The sequence below is a fragment of the Trichechus manatus genome, unplaced genomic scaffold (genome assembly GCF_000243295.1).
Source record: "Trichechus manatus latirostris isolate Lorelei unplaced genomic scaffold, TriManLat1.0 scaffold00122, whole genome shotgun sequence".
NCBI lineage: Eukaryota > Metazoa > Chordata > Mammalia > Sirenia > Trichechidae > Trichechus > Trichechus manatus.
Genome location: NW_004444058.1, coordinates 5605723 through 5626589, shown reverse-complemented (window position 1 = coordinate 5626589; position 20867 = coordinate 5605723). Strand labels below are relative to the sequence as shown.

Below are 20867 nucleotides of genomic sequence, written 5' to 3'. Positions count from 1 at the left end.
CCATGGGACTTGGTGCTGGCCAATTAGATATGAGCAGGAAGGTCCCAAGGCCTCTCAGGAAGGCTTTCTGAAGGCACTGACCCAGCCTTGGCCTCTGCTCTTCCCTCCAAGTGAGGAGGTGAAGGCTGGATCCCTGGCAGCTATTTTGTACCATGAGGCATCCTTGAGGATCCACCAAAAAAAAATTGCCGTTGAGTTGATTCCAACTCATAGCAACCCTATAGGACAGAGTAAAACTGTCTCATAGAGTTTCCAAGGCTGTAAATCTTTACGGAAGCAGACTGCCGCATCTTCTCCCACGAAGCAGCTGGTGGGTTCAAGCCGCCAACCTTTCAGTTAGCAGCCAAATGTTTAACCACTGTGCCACCAGGGCTCCTCTCCTTGAGGACAAAAGCCTGAGATCCTGAGATGCTGAGAACTGAGAGGGAATCAAGTTCTACTGTTACTGTGGCTAAGCCTGGACCTATCCCTACAGAGTCCCCTTCCTGCTCCCTGACACCAGGCCCCTATCCCTGACCTCTGGGCTCACACCAGCGTGGAGTCTTTCCCTATGGCCCCTGGCCTGTGGCCCAGCATGCTGCGCATCTCGTGGGTGACTCCGTCCCAGGGCCCTGTGCCGGCCGGCAGTGTCCGGTGCATGCGGGATGCAGGCAGGCTCCCCTCCCGACCTCCCCCAAGGGCCACAGGTGCTGTGGTGGTGGCCATGGGCCCAAGGGGGATCCCAGCCTCTGGGCAGGACAAGTAGGGGAAATGGTGGTGGGTACCCTGCTGGGGCTGAGCCCTGGGGCTGGCCTTGGAGACCTCGGTGGGGCGGGTGGGGTCGTCCTCAAAGGTTGGCGGGGACAGCTCGTGGAGGCCACGGCGAGTAGCCCGGGCGGCACGGAGGAGAGTGTGAGTCAGCATGGCCACCAGGGTCAGGGCGCCTGAGCCGAGGATGGAGGCAGCCGCCGCGCCCGTCTCAATCTCAAAGAGCAGCAGAGCATAGATGGACAGTGCTGGGGAGGGAAATGACTCTCATTTATTCATTCAACAAACATCAGCTCTCAAGCCCTCAGGGGGCTCCCCCAAATAGGGAATCAGCACAGAAAACCCAGGCACGTATATGAACTCATTTGGTCCTCTTATCCCTTATTCATCATCTCCATTTTACAAATAAGGAAACTGAGGCTCGGAGAGGTTAGGGGACGCCTCCAAAGCTGCACAGCTAGGAGACCACAGAGGTGATCCCACTTCACAGACATAGAAACTGAGGCTGGGAGGGGAAGTCCCTGGCCCAAGGTCACTAGCCATGAGCTCAGGGCTGCCTTAAAAACCCAGGTCTTATGAAAAGATGCTCAACGTCCTTAGTTATTCAGGAAATGCAAATCAAAACCAAAATGAAATACCACTTCCTACCCACTCAAACCAAAAATCTGTTGCCATCCAGTTGATTTTGACTCAAGGTGACCCGTGTGTTACACAGTAGAACTGCTCCATAGGATTTTCTAGGCCGTAATCTTTTCAGAAGCAGATCACCAGCCCTTTCTTCCGCAGTACTGCTGGGTGGGTTTGAATGCCAACCTTTAGGTTAGTAGTCAAGTGCAAATTGTTTGTGCCACCCAGAGATCTAGAATGGCTAAAATCAAACAACTGGACAATAACAAGTGTTGGCAAGAATGTGGAAAAATTGGAATACTCGTCTATTGCTGGTGGGAATGTAAAAGGGTGTAGCTGCTTTAGAAAACAGTTTGCGGTTCCTCAAAAAGTTAAGCATAGAATTACCATATGATCCAGCAATTCCATGCCTACGTATCTACACAAGAGAACTGAAAGCAGGGACTCAAACAGATACTTGTACACCAATGTTCATTGCAGCGTTATTCACGATAGCCAAAAGGTGGAAACAACCCAAGTGTCCATCAACAGATGAATGGATAAACACAATGTGCTCCGTCCACACAATGGGATATTACTCAGTCATTAAAAGGAATAAAGCACTGATACACACTACAACGTGGATGAACCTCGAAAACATTATATTGCGTGAAAGAAGCCAGACACAAAAGGCCACATAGTATATGATTCCATTGATATGAAGTGTCCAGAACAGGCAAATCTATAGAGAAAGAAAGCAGATCAGTGATTGTCAGGGGCTGGGGGAGAGGAGAGTGGAGACTGACTACTAATGGGTGTGGGCCTTCCTTTTGGGGTGATGAGAGTGTTCTGGAACTAGATAGAGGTGGTGGCTGCACAACATTGTGAATGGACTAAATGCCACTCAGTTGTGCACTTTAAAATGGTTAAAATGGAGATGCATCAATTGGTCCTAACCCACTTGGAGCAAAGGAGAGTAACGAACACCAGAGACACAAGAAAAATATTAGCCCAAGAGACAAAAGGGCCACATAAACCAGGGACTCTGTCAGCCTGAGACCAGAAGAACCAGACGGTGTCTGGCTACCACCAATGACCGCTCTGATGGAATACAACAGAGAGTCCCTGACAGAGCGGGAGAAAAGTGTGGAGCAGAACTCAAATTCATGTAAAAAGACCAGACTTAATTGTCTGACTGAGATTGGAGGAACCCCAGAAGCCATGGCCCCTGGATGCTCTGTTAACCCAGAACTAAAACCATTCCCAAAACTCTCTCTTCAGGCAAAGATTAGACTGGACTATAAAACATAAAATAATAATCATGAAGAGTGTGCTTCTTAGTTCAAGCAGGTACACGAGACCAATTGGGCAGCTCCTGTCCGGACGTGGGATGAGAACGCAGGAAGGGATAGGAGCTGGTTGAATGGCCACAAGAAGCCCAGAGTGAAAAGGGGGAGTGTGCTGTCACATTATAGGGATTGCAACTAGTGTCACATAACAATATGTGTATAAATTTTTGTATGAGAAATTAACTTGAGCTGTAAACTTTCACCTAAAGCACAATGTCATGGATTGAATTGTGTCCCTCAAAAATATCTGGTCAACTTGTCTAGGTCATGATTCCCAGTATTGTATGATTGTCTACCATTTTGTCATCTGATGTGATTTCCCTGTGTGTTGGAAATCCTATCACTACGATGTAATGAGATGTATTAGTGGCAGTTATATTGGTGAGATCTACAAGATTAGATAGTGTCTTAAGTCAATCTCTTCCAAGATATAAAAGAGAGAAGCAAGCAGAGAGACATGGGGACTTCATACCACCAAGAAAGCAGTGCCGGGAGCAAAGCGTGTCCATGTCCTTTGGACCTGAGATTCCTGCACTGAGATGCTCCCAGACCAAGGGAAGACTGATGCATCACAAGGACCTTCCTCCAGAGCCGACAGAGAATGCTTTCTCCTGGAGCTGGCGCCCTGAATTCGGACTTGTAGCCTACTGGACTGCGAGAGAATAAACTTCTCTTTGTTAAAGTCATCCACTTGTGGTATTTCTGTTACAGCAGCACTAGGTAACTAAGATACACAATAAAAACAACAACAAGAAAGGAAAAAAAAAAAAGCACAAAAGGAAACTAGATAAATGGTGAGGTAGTCCGTAAATACGATAACTCGATATTGTAAAGATGTTAATTCTTTCCAAATAAATTCAATGAATTTGCAATCAAAATCTTAAGAGAATTTTTTCATTGAAGCTGAGAAGTTGGTTCTAAAATTTATTTGTAAGAGCATAGTATATTTATAAGACCATAGTATTACAGAAGAAAAGATGAAAGACTTGCTGCCCTTGGTATCAAGGCTTATTACAAAACTATGTGATTTAAAAAGTGTAGTCTGGACCCTCTCCTGACAGGGCACACAGTTCACTCTGCCCCAGGCGTGGGTGACTTTGGGTAGATCACAGCTCCTCTCTGGCCTCAGTTTGTTGATCTAACAATAAGATGGTCAGCAAGGTGACCTCGAGGACCTGACCTATCCCTCTGTCACCCTGTCTGGTGTCCAGTTGGCACTATTCTTTGTTGTGGGCACCTGTCCTGTGTATGGTAGGATGTTTAGCAGCATCCCTGGATTCCACTCACTCAGTGCCAGCAGCATCCCCCTGCCCATTTGTGACAACCAAAAAAGTCTCCATACAGTGCTGAATGTCCCCTGGGAGGGGGCAGAATTGGCCCCTGTTGAGGTCCTCCTGGTCCAGTCCCCACCCCTACGCCGGTCACTGGGTCTAGAAAGTACTGACCCACTTCTTTGGCATCAGTGATGTGCATAGGACCTTGCTTGGCCAATCGCAGCATTGCTTTCCCCCACTCGTTATGATTGGTGCAGGGATATCACATGACTCAAACTCAACCAATCAGAGACATCCCTGAGACTTTTGCTTGAACTACACAGGCTAGAGGAATTCTCTTTCTGCAGCCACTGCTAATAGAAGCCCAGAGCTGATGGGGAACTTGTGGCCCCATGTGGGCTGTTTTGATACTTTCTCTGGCTCTGCACACTCTCACTTTTGCAGATGCCACACTGCATCATGTCAGGCATATCAAAACCAGGTCAAGGCCTTATTTTTGCTCTAGTTGAAAGGACGTCTATAGTCATTCTTTTGGCCCTGGCTGTTGGTGAATGAATGTTTGGCTGGAGAATTCTTGCCGAGTGAGGTTACTTAATCTCACAAAGAATCTAAGTGGGAGGTGAATGAATTCCAAATTTAATGCTTAATGAGACTGACATAATGTTACCTTTTTTTGCCCTTTGTGATTTTTCTTGTTCTTTAGAACTAGGATATTTTATTCTTAGATAGCCAACATTTTTGTTGGCCCATGAAAAGGTTTGAGTTTCTAGGCATTGTGCCAAAAACATTTATGGATACAGGCGTCTTTCTCAGGTGGAGAAGTGAAGTGAGAGGCATTTCTAATTACCTTCATTTGAACACCTGGCTCCAGCCACACCTGAAGCCAACCACTCCTAATCTTTTCAGAGCCATGAGCCCCACCCTCACTCTCCTTTTTTAAAAAAATCCACATTGTGAGCATTTTATTAAGTCAAACAACAAAAGTTGCATTATGCAGAGTTCCCTGCCCTTTATACAAATTTCCCATAATGAACCCCAGGCTCTCGTCACCTAAACACATATTTTAAATATATCTTTTCACCTTTAGTTATCTTTCGTGGGAATAAAAAAAAAAATACAGTAATAGCACACCTTTGGTTTATCATTCAACTGAGTATTTTTTTCTTCTGGGAAAACAGGTTGTTTTAGGGCTGGCAGAGACCCATATATGATTCAGAACTGAGTCTGCAACATCATCAACACATTTTTTCAAGATTAAAATAAAATATAAGCTGTTCAGTCTTTTTAAAGAATCATGATGATTTGATTCTTTTACTAGCACATCTGAGTAAGAGAAAGCTGGTATAAAAAAGTTATTTCAAGTTGGGAAAGGAAAGATAGTATGAATGTGTCCTTTCTAGCACCTGAGATTTTTTTTTTACACTGCTTCATATTTTGGGATTTAAAATTTCATTTCTAGTCCATCCACAGATGAATGGATAAGCAAAACGTGGTCTGTCCGTACAGTGGAATACTACTCAACCATAAAGAGAAATGAAGCCCCTATGAAAGCCTCTACATGGATGAACCTTGAGAACATCATGCTGAGTGAAATAGGTTAGTCACAGAAGGACAAATACTGTATGATCCCACTTAGAAATATGTAAATCGAAACCGAAGATTATTACTGGTTACCAGGGGTGGGAGGGAGGGAGAAAGGAGTTTTTGCTTAGGGGGCATTGAGTTTATGTTAAAGATGGTGGAATGATTTGGAAAAGAATAGGGAAGATGGTTATACAACTTGAAGAAGGTAATCAATGTCACTGAATTGTACATATAGAAATGGTTGAGATGCCATATGTTTTGTTCTAATATTTTAACTGCAACAAAAAAAGTAAAAACCTAATAAAATTCATTTCATAAAGAGTAATTTTTTTTCTCTTAAACCATTTTGGGCTGGAATATCTGCTACTTGTAACCCAAACAGCTTTCGCTAACACCTGTGAAATACTGTCTAAGAACCACCCAGGACTTGGAAACTTGTTCAACTACATGTATAAAATTAAAGAAAGTAAAATGTTCCAACAACAGCTGATGTTTTTGGAAACCCAGCCAGGGCCCGGTGACACCCACAAAGTTTTATGGATTAACTCAGAATTCCCTCAACAATTTTGTGAGGCATGACGGTTATCATCCCCATTGTACTGACAGGCAAACTGAGGCACAGAGGGAATTTGCCCAAGGTCCTAGCTCAAGAAAATGTCAGAGCCACGATATGAACCCAGGCAGGCTGGCTCCAGAGTGGACCCCTGTCATTACCTCTGGCCACCCCAACCCAAGGCCCTGCACCCCAAATCCTCCCCACCCCTCAGCACACACCTGCTAAGTAGACAGAGACTCCGCAGCAGAAGAGGCCGAGGGCCACGTGCCTGAGGAGGCGACAGTCATACAGAAACCAGTCGGACCTGGCAGAGGGGCATGGAGAAGGAAGAAAAGTCCTCAGGAGATGGAGCTGGTTGGGGAGGACAGTGAGGGGAGGGTGGGGGAGTGGCCTGAATGAGAAGAGTCAGCTTTCAGGGACCTGGGATCCATGTTAGGATCCAACTGCCACCCACACACCCATTTTACATCCATCCGCTTATCCACCATCCGTCCATCCACCCAACCACCCATCCATCCATCCATCCATCCATCCATCCACCCATCCGTCTACCCAATTATTTAACCATCCACCATCCAGACACCACTGATACATCATCCCACCCATTCACCATTCATCCATCTACACCCACCCATCTGGTATCCATCCATGTATCATCCATCCAACCTCTGTCTGTCTAACCACCCATCTACCCACCCATCCGTCTATCCATTCATCTGTCCGCCCACCTACCCATCCATCCAGCTACCCAAAGATGTATTTCTGATAATTCATCCGCATATTCATCCATCCATCCAGCCGTCTATTCACTCATTTAGGCAGCCACATCCGTATACTAGCTATCCATTCTTCCATCCTCACCAAATATTCAACCATTACCCACCATCCATCCATCCATTTAAACATACCCCGTGAATCCATCCGTCCATTCATTTAAACAATTACCATCTTTTATGGATTAAATTGTGTCCCTCTCCTCAAAATATGTGTTGGAATCCTATGTCCTGTACCTGTGGATGTGATCCTGTTTAGAAATAGGGTTTCCTTTGTTATGTTACTAGATCATATCTGAGTAGGCTGGGTTCTAAATCTAATACTTCTGAGTTCTAAAAAGAGCAGATTAAACACTGAGACACACACAGAGAGGATGACAGACGCCACATGAGGATTGTCTACAAGCTAAGGAACCAAGGAACACCCAGGGCTACCAACAGGGAAGGAATCATTTGAACTTTTAGCTTCCAGAACTGTGAGAAGATAAAAGTCTGTTCTTTAAAGCCACCCACTTGTGGTATTTGTGTTATAGCAGCACTAAGAGACTAAGAAAACATTTATCCATCATCCTCTACCCACCCACCCATCTACCCCCTATTCATCACCCATCCATCCATCATCCTCTACCCACCCACCCATCTACCCCCTATTCATCAGCCATCCATTCATCCATCCATCCATCATCCTCTACCCACCCACCCACTTATCCATCTCCCATCCACCCACCCCACCCCCATAACCCATGCATCTACATCGGTCCACTCAAATATCCAGCTCTCACAAGGGAGCTACTCTGTGCCAGACACTTGCTCAGCACTTGACTGCCCTCATTTCACAGACCATAACACTGCCTGATCCCAGATTCCTTATCTGTAAATGAGGTCGCAGCAGGAGAGGTACCTGCTGAAAATTTTCAACAAATATAGGATGGATGGGGTGGAAGGATAGAGGCAGGGAGGGACAGGTGGAGAGAGAAAGAGATGGAGGGAGGAAGGAAGCAATGAAGAAAGGGAGGGATAGATGGAGGGAGGGAGGAAGAGATGGAGGAATGAAGAGGGGGGATGGATGGAGGGAGGAAGGGAGAAAGAGGAAGGGATGGATGGGTGCATGGAGAGAGGGAGGGAGAGAAAGAAGAAGGGATCAATGGATAGAAGGATGGGTGGATTGATGGATTCATGAGTGGATGGATGGATAGATGAATAGATGGATGAATGGATGAGTGGGTGGGTAGAGAAAGGAAGGGAGGGAATGAAGGAGGGATGAGTGCATGGATGGGTGGGGGGTGGAGAGGGAGGGAGGGAATGAAGGAGGGATGAGTGCATGGATGGGTGGGGGGTGGAGAGGGAGGGAGGGAATGAAGGAGGGATGGATGGATAGATTCATGACTGGAAAGGTGGGTAGGTGGGTAAAGAGAGGGAGGGAGGGAATGAAAGAGGGATGAGTGGATGGATGGGTGGATGGAGAAGTGGATGGATGGGATAGTCAGAGGGAGGGAGAGAGAGAAGGAAGGATCGAGGAAGAAGGCAGGGAGGGAGAGAAGGAGGGAGGGATGGATGGTTAGAAGGAGGGAGTGAAGGAAGGAGGGAGAGAGGGAGGAAGGAAGGAATGAAAGAATGGAGGGAGTGAGTAGAGGGAAGGAAAGAAAGAGGGAGGGAGGGAAAGTGGAGGGTTTTTTCCCCATCTGAGGCCCCAGAGGGCCAGCGGCTCCCCAACATCCAGCCAGCCTCCCCTCCGGGCTGTGCGCCAATAGCTCCTACCTGCCGGGGCCAGGCCCCCGCGCCATCTCGGCGCCCAGGTGGCCGCAGAGCGCGGCGAGCAGCAGGCAGGTGAGGGCCAGCACGAGGGCAAGCGCGGCCAGCGCGGCGGCCAGCGGCAGCAGCGCCCCGGCCGCGTCCTCGGGCAGTCCGGGTCCGACGCCCAGCCCCGGGGCCAGGCCTTCAGCGCGGGGTCCTCGCAGCTCGGCGCGGCCCGCCTGAAGCTGGAACAGCAGCTGCGCACCCAGGGCAGCCAGCACCGCCGCCGGGATGCCCAGCAAGGTCATTGCGGCCAGCACCCGGCCGCCGTACGACCGGGCCATGGGGGCCGGGGGCCGGGACTCCAGGGGGTGCAGGGGGAAGTCCGAGGGTTTGAGGAGGCAGTCGAGAACGCAAAAAGGAGGCAGAAGAGTTAGGGGTATCCGAGGTTCCCCGAGAGGGTTCCGAAGGGAGCAGGTGGGGGGGGGGTGTCCGGAGGTTTGAGGCGTCCTCGTGTCGCGCGCAAGGAAGGCGTCCCAAGATTCAGTGCTCTGACGGGGCTCTGGGGCACGGCGGGGACACGGAAGCTCGGAGAAAACTTGGGACAAAGTGTCTTCTGCCTCCGGGCCCCGAGCCCGCCACGGGCGCCCTCTCCCGGCCTCCGGGACCTGAGGAGGCTGAGGGTCTAAGCCCCGCCCCGCAGCGCCCCAAGCGCTACAGGTGCGCCGGCAGCCGCCGCCGCCGTGGAAGGGCCAACTTCATTGTGGTGGTCGTTGTTTTTCTTTCTTTTTTAACTTGAACGGATTTTTAAAAAATTCATTGTTTTATTTGGTGTCAGCCCCCGCCCGCCGAAAAAAAACCAGTTGCCATCGACTCGATTCCGACTCACAGCGACCCTATAGGACAGAGTAGCTGCTTCCACAGGGTTTCCAAGGAGCGCCTGGTGGATTCGAACTGCCCACCTTTTGGTTAGCAGCCGTAGCTGTTAACCACTATGCCACCAGGGCCCCGTTGGTGTCATCCCAGCGACCCGGCAACTGGCGGATTTCCCCTCTGCGCGCCCCACCTTCAAGCCTTGCGTAAATGACATCTGATGAGGCCCTCCGGCACCCCTCCCCAACCCGCACCCCAGCCCTTCCCTGCTCGGCTTTAGTTCTTCCTTCCTTCCTGTCTGTCTGTCTGCCTTCCTTTCCTTCTTCCCACTCACCTTCCCTCCCTCCTTCCTTTCTCTCCCCCCCCCCTTCAATTAAGATAAAGTTCAGATAACATAAATTTCACCATTTTAAAATGAACTATTCAGGGACATTTAGCGTATCACAATGCTGTGCAGCCATCACCTCTATCTAGTTCCAGAACATTCTCATTCCCCCCACCCAAGGAAATCCATAAGCAGTCACTATGGAGGAGGGTCACGAATCTACTTTCTGTCTCCATGGATTTGTCTATTCTGGACACTTCATCTAAGTGGTATCAGACAATATTTGTCTTTTTGTGTCTGGCTTCTTTCACTGACCATAATGTTTTTGAGGTACGTCCATGTTATAGTATGAATCAGTGCTTCATTTCTTTTTATGGCTGAATAATACTTATGGCTGAATTTATGTCTGAATAATATTCCAGGGCCAGGCAGGTGCAGGAAGTGGACTCCCCTGGTCTCACCGCCCCGGAAGAGGAAGGCTGGGCACTGGGTGATGGCCGAAATAATAGTAATGATGTTGATAGGAGGTATGTCCTGCAGTTTGCTCAGACGTTTCTAAATGTCTTTCTTTGAAGGTTGCTGGTGACCCGTTCCGCCGCCAGGAGGTGGCAGAGGCAAAGCGAAGCGGTTCGTGAGTGTAGGCTTTTCGGCTTAACTTGCAAGGTAATACCGAAAACCTCCTGTCTTGAGTTGATTCTGACTCATAGCGACCCTACAGGACGGAGTAGAACTGCCTCCTTGGGTTCCCAACGCTGTAAATCTTTACGGAAGCGGACTGCCACATCTGTCTCCCATGGAGCGGCTGATGGGTTCCAACCGCCGACATATTGGTTCGCAGCCGAGCACTGTAACCACTGAGCCCCACCTCATTCCTATTTCCAGGTGAGAGAAATGAGGCTCCGAGGGTCATACAGCCAGGAAGTGGCTCTAGACCAGAGCTTTTAATTTCTATATTTTGCCGCCTCCCCCCGGGGATACCCGAGACGCACCTGGACAGGTTGACAGGGACTCTTGGGACAGGAACCTGGGATACCAGATTGACGCCCATCTGGGAGACTCTGTCCTCGCTGGCAGTCAGGTGCCTCAGCACACACACACAAAAACTAAAAACCCATTGCCGTCGAGTCGATTCCGACAGAGTAGAACCGCCCTATAGGGTTTCCAAGGAGCGGCTGGCTGGTGGATTCAAACTTCTGACCTTTTGGTTAGCAGCCAAGCTCTCAATCACTGCGACACCAGGGCTCCAACACACAATGGGGCCAAACATTAAAATACAATCCATATTAAATATAAATGTGTTGTCAAAATAGTTTTGGAAAAGATTTTTGTAATTTTGCTCATGAAATACGTGAGTAGTGCGTTTCTATATGATTGGTGAGCCTTTCCAACACTCGAGGAGTGTACTTGGGAATTCTTGGGAAATGAGAAAAATTGAAACGGCCAATTATTCTAAAGGAAAAGGACTTTTTATTAAGTGATAGTAGCCAGCCTTTCCGTGCTGGGTATGACGTGCTGAACACTGTCCTGAACACACGGCACGCATTCACTGGTTAAATCGTCTAAACAACCGGAAGAGGTGGATCTGGGATGATCCTACTTTATGGAACGCAAAACTGAGGCACAGAGAGTTTAAGTCACCAGCCCTGAGTCACACAGCGAGAGAGTGGGGGGCTGGGATTTGAACCCGGCATCCAGTGCAAATTCATCAGACACTAAATTCCGCAAACAAAGACGCTGACACAGAGATTGAATTTCACGTTTATAGTCACATTTTACGGCTTTGAAACCATTAATTACCCCCGTCCTCAAGGTCTCAAATATTTCCAGAGAAGCCTGAAAATCTCTCCAGGCTTCTCCGCCCTGGCCCAGGGGTTAAGACGCGCCGCGGAGCCCCTAGCCTCCCCCGCCCCCGCCCCCCGCTGCCACGGGAGTGGGCTTAGAAGAGAGATAGAGTATCTCATTACAGATCCTCTCCCACCCAGCTCTTCCCCCCCAGGGGCCCCTCTGAAGGGGGTTTCATTACACATCCCCCCCATCCCTCCCTCCACCTTCAGGGATTCGGAACACTCCCCCGGCCCCGTCCGCTCTTGGGAGTCGGTTCAAAACCGATACCCCCTTCCACCCCGTCACTGGCTGCGACCTGAGTCCGGCGACCTTTATTTAGAACAGACCCCCCCCCCAACCCCGCCCCTCCGCGGGGATCTCATCACAGTCACCAGCTCTGACATTCCGGGGGCTCAGAACAGCCTCCGGTCCCGCCCACTCCCAGGGGTTCGCAGTTGCGACTCCGACCCCTCCTCCCGGTCGGTTCTTCCCGGGTGCTCAGAACAGCCCCCCGGCCCCGCCCCCAGGGCCGCCCCGCGGCGCCGCGTCCACGCGGTACTTGCGGCGGCGCAGCGGATCTGTCAAGCTGCGCGGCGCTTGGTCGTCCAAGTCCTCGGGTTGCAGAAAGCTGCGGTCCAGCAACTCGGCCGCCTCTTGCCAGTTGGCGAAACAAGCGGGGCCCAGGCGGCGGATCTCATCGGCAGCATCGCGCGTGAGCACCTCCCCGCCCGGCTTGAGCACCACGACTGCAGGCAGGCGCTCCACGGAGAACCGGCGCCCCAGGTCCCTGCGGGGGCGCGGGGTTAGGACGTGGGCCCAGGCAGCGCCCGACCCAAACCTCCTCTGAGCACTAATGGAGCGCTTTCAGTGTACCGGCCCCGGGCAGTGCTGAGGACATACGCGGCGACCAGGATAGGCGCAGCCACGCTGGTCTCCCCATTGTTTTCCAACACCCCGGGCACAGTTCCACCCTCGGGTCTTGGCACGTGCTGTGCCCTCGCCTGGAATGTGCTCCCCAGACAAGCGCAGGTAAAGACCCGGGCAAACACCACGCAACCTCCAATCCCAACCCTTCCTTTTTCCTCTACTATGCTGCTTGTTCCTTCCTGGCGCTCCTCGTAATCCAACACACGGCATAGTTTATTTGCTTCTCGTATTTATCATTTTCTCCTTAACAGACTATCAGCTCCACAAGGGCATGGATTTCCATCTCTGTTCACTGGTGTCCCGAGTGCCTGGAACAGCGTGGGGCACAGAGTAAGCACAGAGGAAATGTTTGTGGGATGGATGAATGAATGAATACTGATGAACTTCATAAAGAAACTGAGCCGGATAAGAGGTCGTTATGGATTGAATTGTGTCCCCCCAAAATACGTGTTGAAATCCTAACTCCTATACTTGTAGATATGATCCTGTTTGGGAACTGGGTTTTCTTGATTATGTTAATGAGGCCATATCAGTGTAGGGTGTGTACTAAATGTAATCACTTTGCGATATAAAAAGAGCAGATTAGGCAAGAGAGAGAAGCAAGCACAAGTGGAGGAAAGAGGGATGCCATATGGAGATCACCAAGAAACCAAGGAACACCAGGGTTACAGAAGCTGAGACGAGAATTTTCCCCCAGAGCTGACAGAGAGCACGCCTCCCCTAGAGTGAGTGCCCTGAATTCAGACTTCTAGCCTCTTGGACTGTGAGAAAATAAATTCTGCTCTTTAAAGCCTGTTACTTGTGGTATTTCTGTTACAACAGCACTAAAAAACTAAGATACCCAGTGAAATCTGAATTTCAAATAAAAAACAAATGATTTTTTAGTATAAGTACATTGTTAGAAAGCTTGACAATCAACTTCTGAAAAATCAGCCACTGAAAACCCTATGGAGCAGGGGGCACAGTTACAGATACCTCCTAGACCTAACCAAACACCTCATAGGATTGGTTTACTGGGTTTGAAGGCTTTGAACCATAGTCTCATGGGACATCTTGGTCAATTCAAACAAAGTAGTCTATAAAGTTTATGTTCTACATCCTAGTTTGGTAACTAGCATCTGGGTCTTAAAAGCTTGTGAGTGACCGTCTAACATACAACTACTGGTCTCTACTACTCATCTGGAGCAAAAGAGAAAGAAGGAAACCAAAGACTCAAACAAGAACCCAGTCTATAGGACCAACTGCCTACATGAACTATGGCCTCACCTATCCAGAGGCCAGAAGAACTAGATGGTGCCTAGATACTGCTATCGACTGTTCTGACCAGGGACACAACAGATGGTCCCAGATAGAATGGGATAAAATTATAGAACAAAACTCAAAATCTTAAAAAAAGGCCAGACTTACTGGACTGGCAAAGACCTAGGGAACCCCCGAGCCTATCGCCTTGAGATACCCTTTAAACTTTGAACTGAAACTTCTCCAGGAGGTCACCTTTCAACTAAATAACAAACTGGCTCATAAAATAAACAATATCACCTGTGAGTACTGTGCTCCTTTTATAAACAAACAAACAAACGAAAAATCATCTATATGATACCAAACGGTCAACATTTACCTTAGAGCAAAGATGAAAAGATCAGAGGAGCAGGGAAGAAAGAATAATGGAAATGGAACAAACAGAATGGAAATACTGTAATGAGAGTGTTGATGCAATGTGGAAAATGTAACCAATGTCACTGAACAATATGTGTAGAAATTGTTAAATGGGAACCTAATCTGCTGTGTAAACTTTCACCAAAATCTCAATAACATATTAAAAACAAAACAAAACCCTATGGAACACAGTTCTACTCTGACACACACACGGGGTTGCCATGAGTCAGGGTTGACTCGATGACAACTAGTGGTATTTGGTTGGTTTATGTTTTTGCTGTTATTAACTTCTGTTGAGTTGGCTCTGACTCATGATGACCCCCATGTACAACAGAAGAAAATGCTGCCTCGTCTTCCTCCATCTTCATGAACATTGGTATGCTCAGTGTTCGACGCTCAATGTTTGAGTGCCTCCAACCTAGGGGGCTCATCTTCCAGTATGATATCAGGCAATATTCTGTTGTGATCCACAGAGTTTTCACTGGCTGATTTTCAGAAGTGGATCACCAGACCCTTCTTTCTAGTCTGTCTTAGTCTGGAAGCTCTGCTGAAACCTGTCCACCATAAGTGACCCTGCTGATATCGGAAATACCAGTGGAAGAGCTTCCAGCATCGCAACAGGCAAGCCACCACAATATGACAAACTGACAGATGGGTGGAATGTAAGTGTATCCCATGCAATATTTGGGATATACTTATACTAAAAAAAGTATTCATTGTTTATCTGACATTCAGATTTCACAAGGCATCCTGTATTTTATCTGGCAACACTACACAGGAGTGTGTGTGCAGAGGGGACTCACTTGCTCACTCTGTTCAATACTAGTCTGGGTGAATGTTTTGTTGAGAGGACCCTGCCTCAAATGGCGTCAGCGTTAGGCTTTGATGCCATTGTAGCTGGCATTTCTGTCCCAGGGTAGGAAATGGGCTTGTTTAGGGGGAAAGAACCCCCTCAGCTGCAGAGGGCAGAAGGAGTGAGGGAATGAGTGTTCAAACTGACTACCCAAAACGTCCGATTTGTTGTGTAACAAAATTAACCAAGGCGATAAAATGACAGGAAGTCTGCAACTAACTTTCAAACGGCTCTGCAAGAATTACACATGTAGATAAAGCAAGTAGAGCAAGACAAGTTAACCATCCCTAAATCAGTGTACTCTTCCTTCAATTTTCCCATGTTTGAGACTTCCCATAATAAAATGGTGGGGAGAAAATAAGAATGGAAGTAGGTCCTACCGCAGAAAGGGGGAAAGTTCTAAAACAGCCACAAACTATAATACTATTATGGATTGAACTGTGTCCCCCCACCCCAAATATGTGTTGAAGTCCTAACTCCTGTACACATAAATATGATCCTGTTTGGAAATAGGTTTTTTCTGGGGTCATACCAGTGTAGACCAAACCAAAACCTGCCGTCAAGTTGATTGCTGTGCATGGCTACCACGAATACGGCAGCTCCATAGGGTTTTCTTGGCGATAATCTTTAAGGAAGCAGGCTGTGAGGCCTTTCTTCCACAGTGCCAATGGGTGTATCCAAACTACCAATCTTCAGGTTAGTAGTTAAGCACAAACCCTCTGTGACACCAGCGACCTTACCCGTGTAGGGTGGGTGCTAAATCTAATCCCTTCTGAGTTATAAACAGAGCAGAATAGACACAAAGACACATACACACAGAGGAAGAGGAAGACAGATGACAGAGACAGATTCATCTACAAGTTGAGGAACGTTGGCAGCTACTAGAGGTTGAGATAGACAAAGATGGACTCCCCCTAAAGCCGGCACCCTGAATTCAGACTTCTAGCCTCCTGAACTGTGAGAAGCTAAATTTCTGCTCTTTAAAGCCATCCACATTGTGGTATTTTGTTGGGGCAGACTTAGGGACGAAGACAAATACTGGTTATTGGGCATTTCCTTGTAAAGTTTGAGTCCTATCACCTCCCTCTCCGCTCTGCCGCCCTCCATGGTTCCCCACCGCTATGAGGCTCAAGTCCACACTGGCTGAGGTGTCCACACTCTCATACCAGGAATTACAGTTCCCTGAACTGGCTGTTCTTTCTCTGACCTCAGGGCCTGCCTGGAATCTTCCCTTTCCTCACTGTCTGCAACTAACTCTCAAACAGCTCCTCAAGATAGGCTCCTCCCATCTTCCCTTCTCCTTGGGGTCTCTGCTTAAAGCCATATCCTTAGGGAAGTGTCCCCTGACCCGCCAATCTCAGCCAGGCCTCCCCATTATAGTTCCACGTGGCATCTTATATCTTGTCCTCCAAAGCAAGCTCATTATATATTTAAGTCTTTCTATTGTAGCTAGCACCACCCTCTGTAAGCTCCCCAGAGGGTGGAGATGGAAGCAAGTTTGCACCACACTGCACCCCCGACTGTACCTCCAGTTCCTGGCACAAAGGCTGGCACACAGGGGTACTCGTTAACATGAAACAGATGAATCAATAAACAAAAATAAACATCTCACTCTCAGCAGAGATGGCTCCTCCTCCAGGAAGGCCTCCTAGATCTCCCTGCCCACCTGACCTACCCAGGTGTTAGGGATTGAATTGTGTCTCCCCCCAAAAAATATGTGTTGCAATCCTAACCCCCACACCTATAGATGTGATCCCATTTGGGAAAAAGGTTTTCTTTGTTAGGTTAATGGGGCCACAATGAAGGATATATCGTAAACCCATCTCTTTTGAGATATAAAAGGAGTAGATTAGGCACAGAAGCAAACAAGTAGAAATGGGGGAAAGATGGATGCCACTTGGAGCTCTCCAAGGAACACGGGGAAGAACGCTAGAGAAACTGAGACAAGGATTTTCCCCAAGAGTAGACACAGAAAGCCTTCCCTTAGAATTCGAACTTCTAGCCTCCTAAACTGTGAGGAAATAAACTTCTATTTGCTAAAGTCACCCACTTGTGGTATTTCTGTTACAGCAGCACTAACAAACTAAGATACTAGGTAATCCTAGAAGGGCAGGAAGAGCCACTTCCGACAGCAACCCCACCCCCACCCCCCAGGAAGCCCTCCCAGATTTCCCCACAGCCTCACATCCTCAGGTCATCCTGGAAGGGCAGGAAGAGCCATTTCTTGGGCATGTCCCTGAGGAACTGGTCCTGCTGCTCCTCTGTGGGATCCTGCGACACGTACACCAGGGCCAGCTGGGCCGCCCGCAGTACGTAGAACTCGTCCGTGAGCCGCACGAAGAAGTCCTTGAGCATCGGCGCGAAGGCCTGACACTCAGGGCAGCCCCCTGCACCAAAGAACAGCAGTACCAGCCTGTTCTCCAGCCGGCGGCTGAGTTCCTCCTCCGTGTCCAGCTCGTCCTGGTCGCTGTTGTTGCGGATCAGGACACGGCCGGAGAACAGGGCAGCCATGACAGGCGCAAACGACGGGGCAGAGGGACCCCTCCTGGCCCGGGCCAGCTGGCTTCTCTCCTGGGACTAAGAATCTACGAGGCCAGCTTAGGAACTCACTAATCTGCTTAAACTCTGACCTGGTTCTGGGGCCTCCAAGGACAGGGAGCAGCTCCCACCCCAGGCTGTGCCTGTGACCCCCTTCTCAGGGGAGTGCTGCTAGTGCATTAAAAATAAAATCACAGGATTGCAAAGGAATCCAATCATACCTGTATATTAGTTGCTGTCCAGTGGATTCTGATTCCCACTCGTGGTGACCTCATGTGTGCAGAGTAGAACTGTGCTCCATAGGGTTTTTTTTAAAATAATATTTTATTGTGTTTTTGGTGAAGGTTTACACAGTAGCTTAGATTCCCATTCAACAGTTTCTACACAAGTTGTTCAGTGACATTGGTTACATTCTTCACAACGCGTAAACATTCTCATTACTTCTGTTCTGGTTGTTCTGTTTGCTCTGTAGGGTTTTCAAGGCTGTGACCTTTCAGAAGCAGATGGCCAGGTCTTTCAAGGCGCCTCTGAGTGGGGTAGAACTGCCAACCTTTTGACTAGTAATCCAGTGCTTAACTGTTTCGCCACCGAGGGACTCCTTTAAATGGACGTACATTTGTCCCTATCTTTTAGTAATCATGATGTAGAAATACACGTGCTTCTTCACCAGCATGTTAAGTAATCCTGAGCAGCAGAGGGTCTAGTAATTACGGTAGTCCCTGACTTACAACATATTTGAGTTAGGAGGAACCCTTTAGGAATGTCTATTGTTTTGTGCTACGTACAATGTGGCAGTGTAATTAGCTGATGTTATCATTCTCAGATGTTCACTTGCAGATGTTTGTATATTTCCAACCTCCAAAGACAAATAAAGATTGGATTTATAAAGATACCGACAATCATAACAGGCAATAATAATGAAAACTAAAAACCAAAAAAGGTATTCAAGTTACATCAGAACCGACTTACGACGGAGCTGTCGGAATGGAACTGCGTCGTAAGTCATGTACTACCAGTACTGTGATTTCCCGTCGCAATAAAAACATTTGCCATGTCAATCATTTTTATGGGTACTGAGCCTGCCAGGAGATCAGGAGAGGAACCTCTCAGGCACCCCATGTGCTCAGGGGACCCTGAGAAATAAAGATCTCTGGTTTTTTTTTTTTTTGCTTTATTTAAGACAGAAATTTTGTTGCAGTAAAATATAGACATTGGCAAAAGAACAAGTCTCCAGGAATTGATGGAATACCAACTGAGATATTTCAACAAAGAGATGCGGTGCTGGATTTGCTCACTCATCTATGCCAAGAAATTGGCCAACAGTCCGGAAGAGATCCGTATTTATGCCTATTCCCAATAAAGGTGATCCAACTTAATGTGAAAAGTATTGAACAATATTATTAATATCACATGCAAGTAAAATTTTGCTGAAGATCATTCAAAAGTGACTGCAGCAGTATATCAACAAGGAACTGCCTGAAATTCAAGCCAGATTCAGAAGAGGATGTGGAACCAGCGATATGATTGCTGATGTCAGATGGATCCTGGTTAAAAGCAGAGAATACCAGAAAGATGTTTACCTGTGTTTCATTGACTATGCAAAGGCATTCGACTGTGTGGATCATAACAAATTATGGATAACATTGCGAAGAATGAGAATTCCAGAACACTTAATTGTGCTCATGAGGAACTTGTACATAGACCAAGAGGCAGTCGTTTGAACAGAACAAGGGGGTACTGCATGGTTTAAAGTCAGGAAAGGAGTGCGTCAGGGTTGCATCCTTTCACCATACCTATTCAATCTGTGTGCTGAGCAAATAATCTGAGAAGCTGGACTATATGAAGAAGAACCGGGCATCAGGATTAGAGGAAGACTCATTAACAACCTGAGATATGCAGATAACACAACCTTGCTTGGTGAAAGTGAAGAGGACTTGAAGCGCTTACTGATGAAGATCCAGGACTACAGCCTTCAGTATGGATTACACCTCAACATAAAGAAAACAAAATTCCTCACAACTGGACCAATAAGTGACATTATGATAAACGGAGAAAAGATTGAAGTTGTCAAGAATTTCATTTTACTTGGATCCACAGTCCAGCACTGCATCTGTTTATTGAAACGCCTGAAGTGGTCTTCCGTCAATTCCTGGAGGTTTGTTTTTTGCCAATGCCTCCTGTGCAGCTTGGACTTCTTTCAGTACCATTGGTTCCTGATCATATGCTACCTCCTGAAATGGTTGAACGTAGCCCAATTCTTTTTGGTATAGTAACTCTGTGTATTCCTTCCACCTTCTTTTGATGCTTCCTGCATGGTTTAATATTTTCCCCATAGAATCCTCCAATATTGCAACTTGAGGCTTGAATTTTTTCTTCAGTTCTTTTAGCTTGGGAAATGCTGAGCGTGTTCTTCCCATGAACTGTCCATATACCATGGACTGCCAAAAGAACAAACAAATCTGTCTTGGAAAAAGTACAGCCAGAATGCTTCTTAGAAGCAATGATGGCAAGACTTCGTCTCACACACTTTGGACATGTTATCCGGAGGGACAAGTCCCTGGAGAAGGATATCATGCCTGGTAAAGTAGAGGGTCAGCAAAAGAAAAAAAGATGCTCAATGAGATGGATTGACGCCGTGGCTGCAACAATGGCCTCGAGCATAACAACGATTGTGAGAACGGCACGAGACCGGGCAGTGTTTCGTTCTGTTGGACACGGGATCGCTATGAGTCGGAACAGACTTGACAGCACCTGACAACAGGAACATGTATATATAACAAAACTTTTACCTTTTTTTGAAGCCCTGGTGGCACAGTGGTTAAGAGCATGGCTGCTAACCAAAAGGTTGGCAGTTTGAATCCACCAGCTGCTTCTTGGAAACACCGTGGGGCAGTTCTACTCTGTCCTATGGAGTGCCTATGAGTTGGAATCGACTCAGTGGCAGTGGGTTTGGTTTGTTTTTTTTACCACTTTTTCCAGGTACAATTCAGTGGCATTAATTACATTCACCATGTAGTGCAACCGTCACTACTTGGTGTTAGGGGCCAGATTTCTTGAGATAGATGAGTGAGTACTTCTAGTACCGCATCCTTTTGTTGAAACATCATCACTATCTATTTCCAAATGTTTTCATCACTCCAAGGAGAAACTCAGTATCCCTTATGCTATAACTCCCCACTTCCTCTTCCTGCAGAGGAGCTCTTGTGTCGCAGTGGTTAAAGCATTCAGTTGCTAACAGAAAGGTTGGT

The 20867-nt window shown here is 47.7% G+C and overlaps 2 protein-coding genes across 2 annotated transcripts; both read right to left on the bottom strand.

Annotated features, from left to right (window-relative positions):
• Positions 1-525: 525 nt before the first annotated feature.
• Positions 526-8967, bottom strand: TMEM221 (transmembrane protein 221). The gene is made up of 3 exons (XM_004384404.1): positions 8648-8967; positions 6335-6420; positions 526-995 (listed from the first exon to the last, which is right to left on the bottom strand). The coding sequence occupies exons 1-3, from the start codon at positions 8965-8967 to the stop codon at positions 526-528; spliced, it is 876 nt and encodes a 291-aa protein (XP_004384461.1).
• Positions 8968-12143: 3176 nt separating this feature from the next.
• On the bottom strand, positions 12144-17592 carry NXNL1 (nucleoredoxin like 1). Its single transcript, XM_004384507.1, has 2 exons — positions 17267-17592; positions 12144-12432 (listed from the first exon to the last, which is right to left on the bottom strand). The coding sequence occupies exons 1-2, from the start codon at positions 17590-17592 to the stop codon at positions 12144-12146; spliced, it is 615 nt and encodes a 204-aa protein (XP_004384564.1).
• Positions 17593-20867: the final 3275 nt, after the last annotated feature.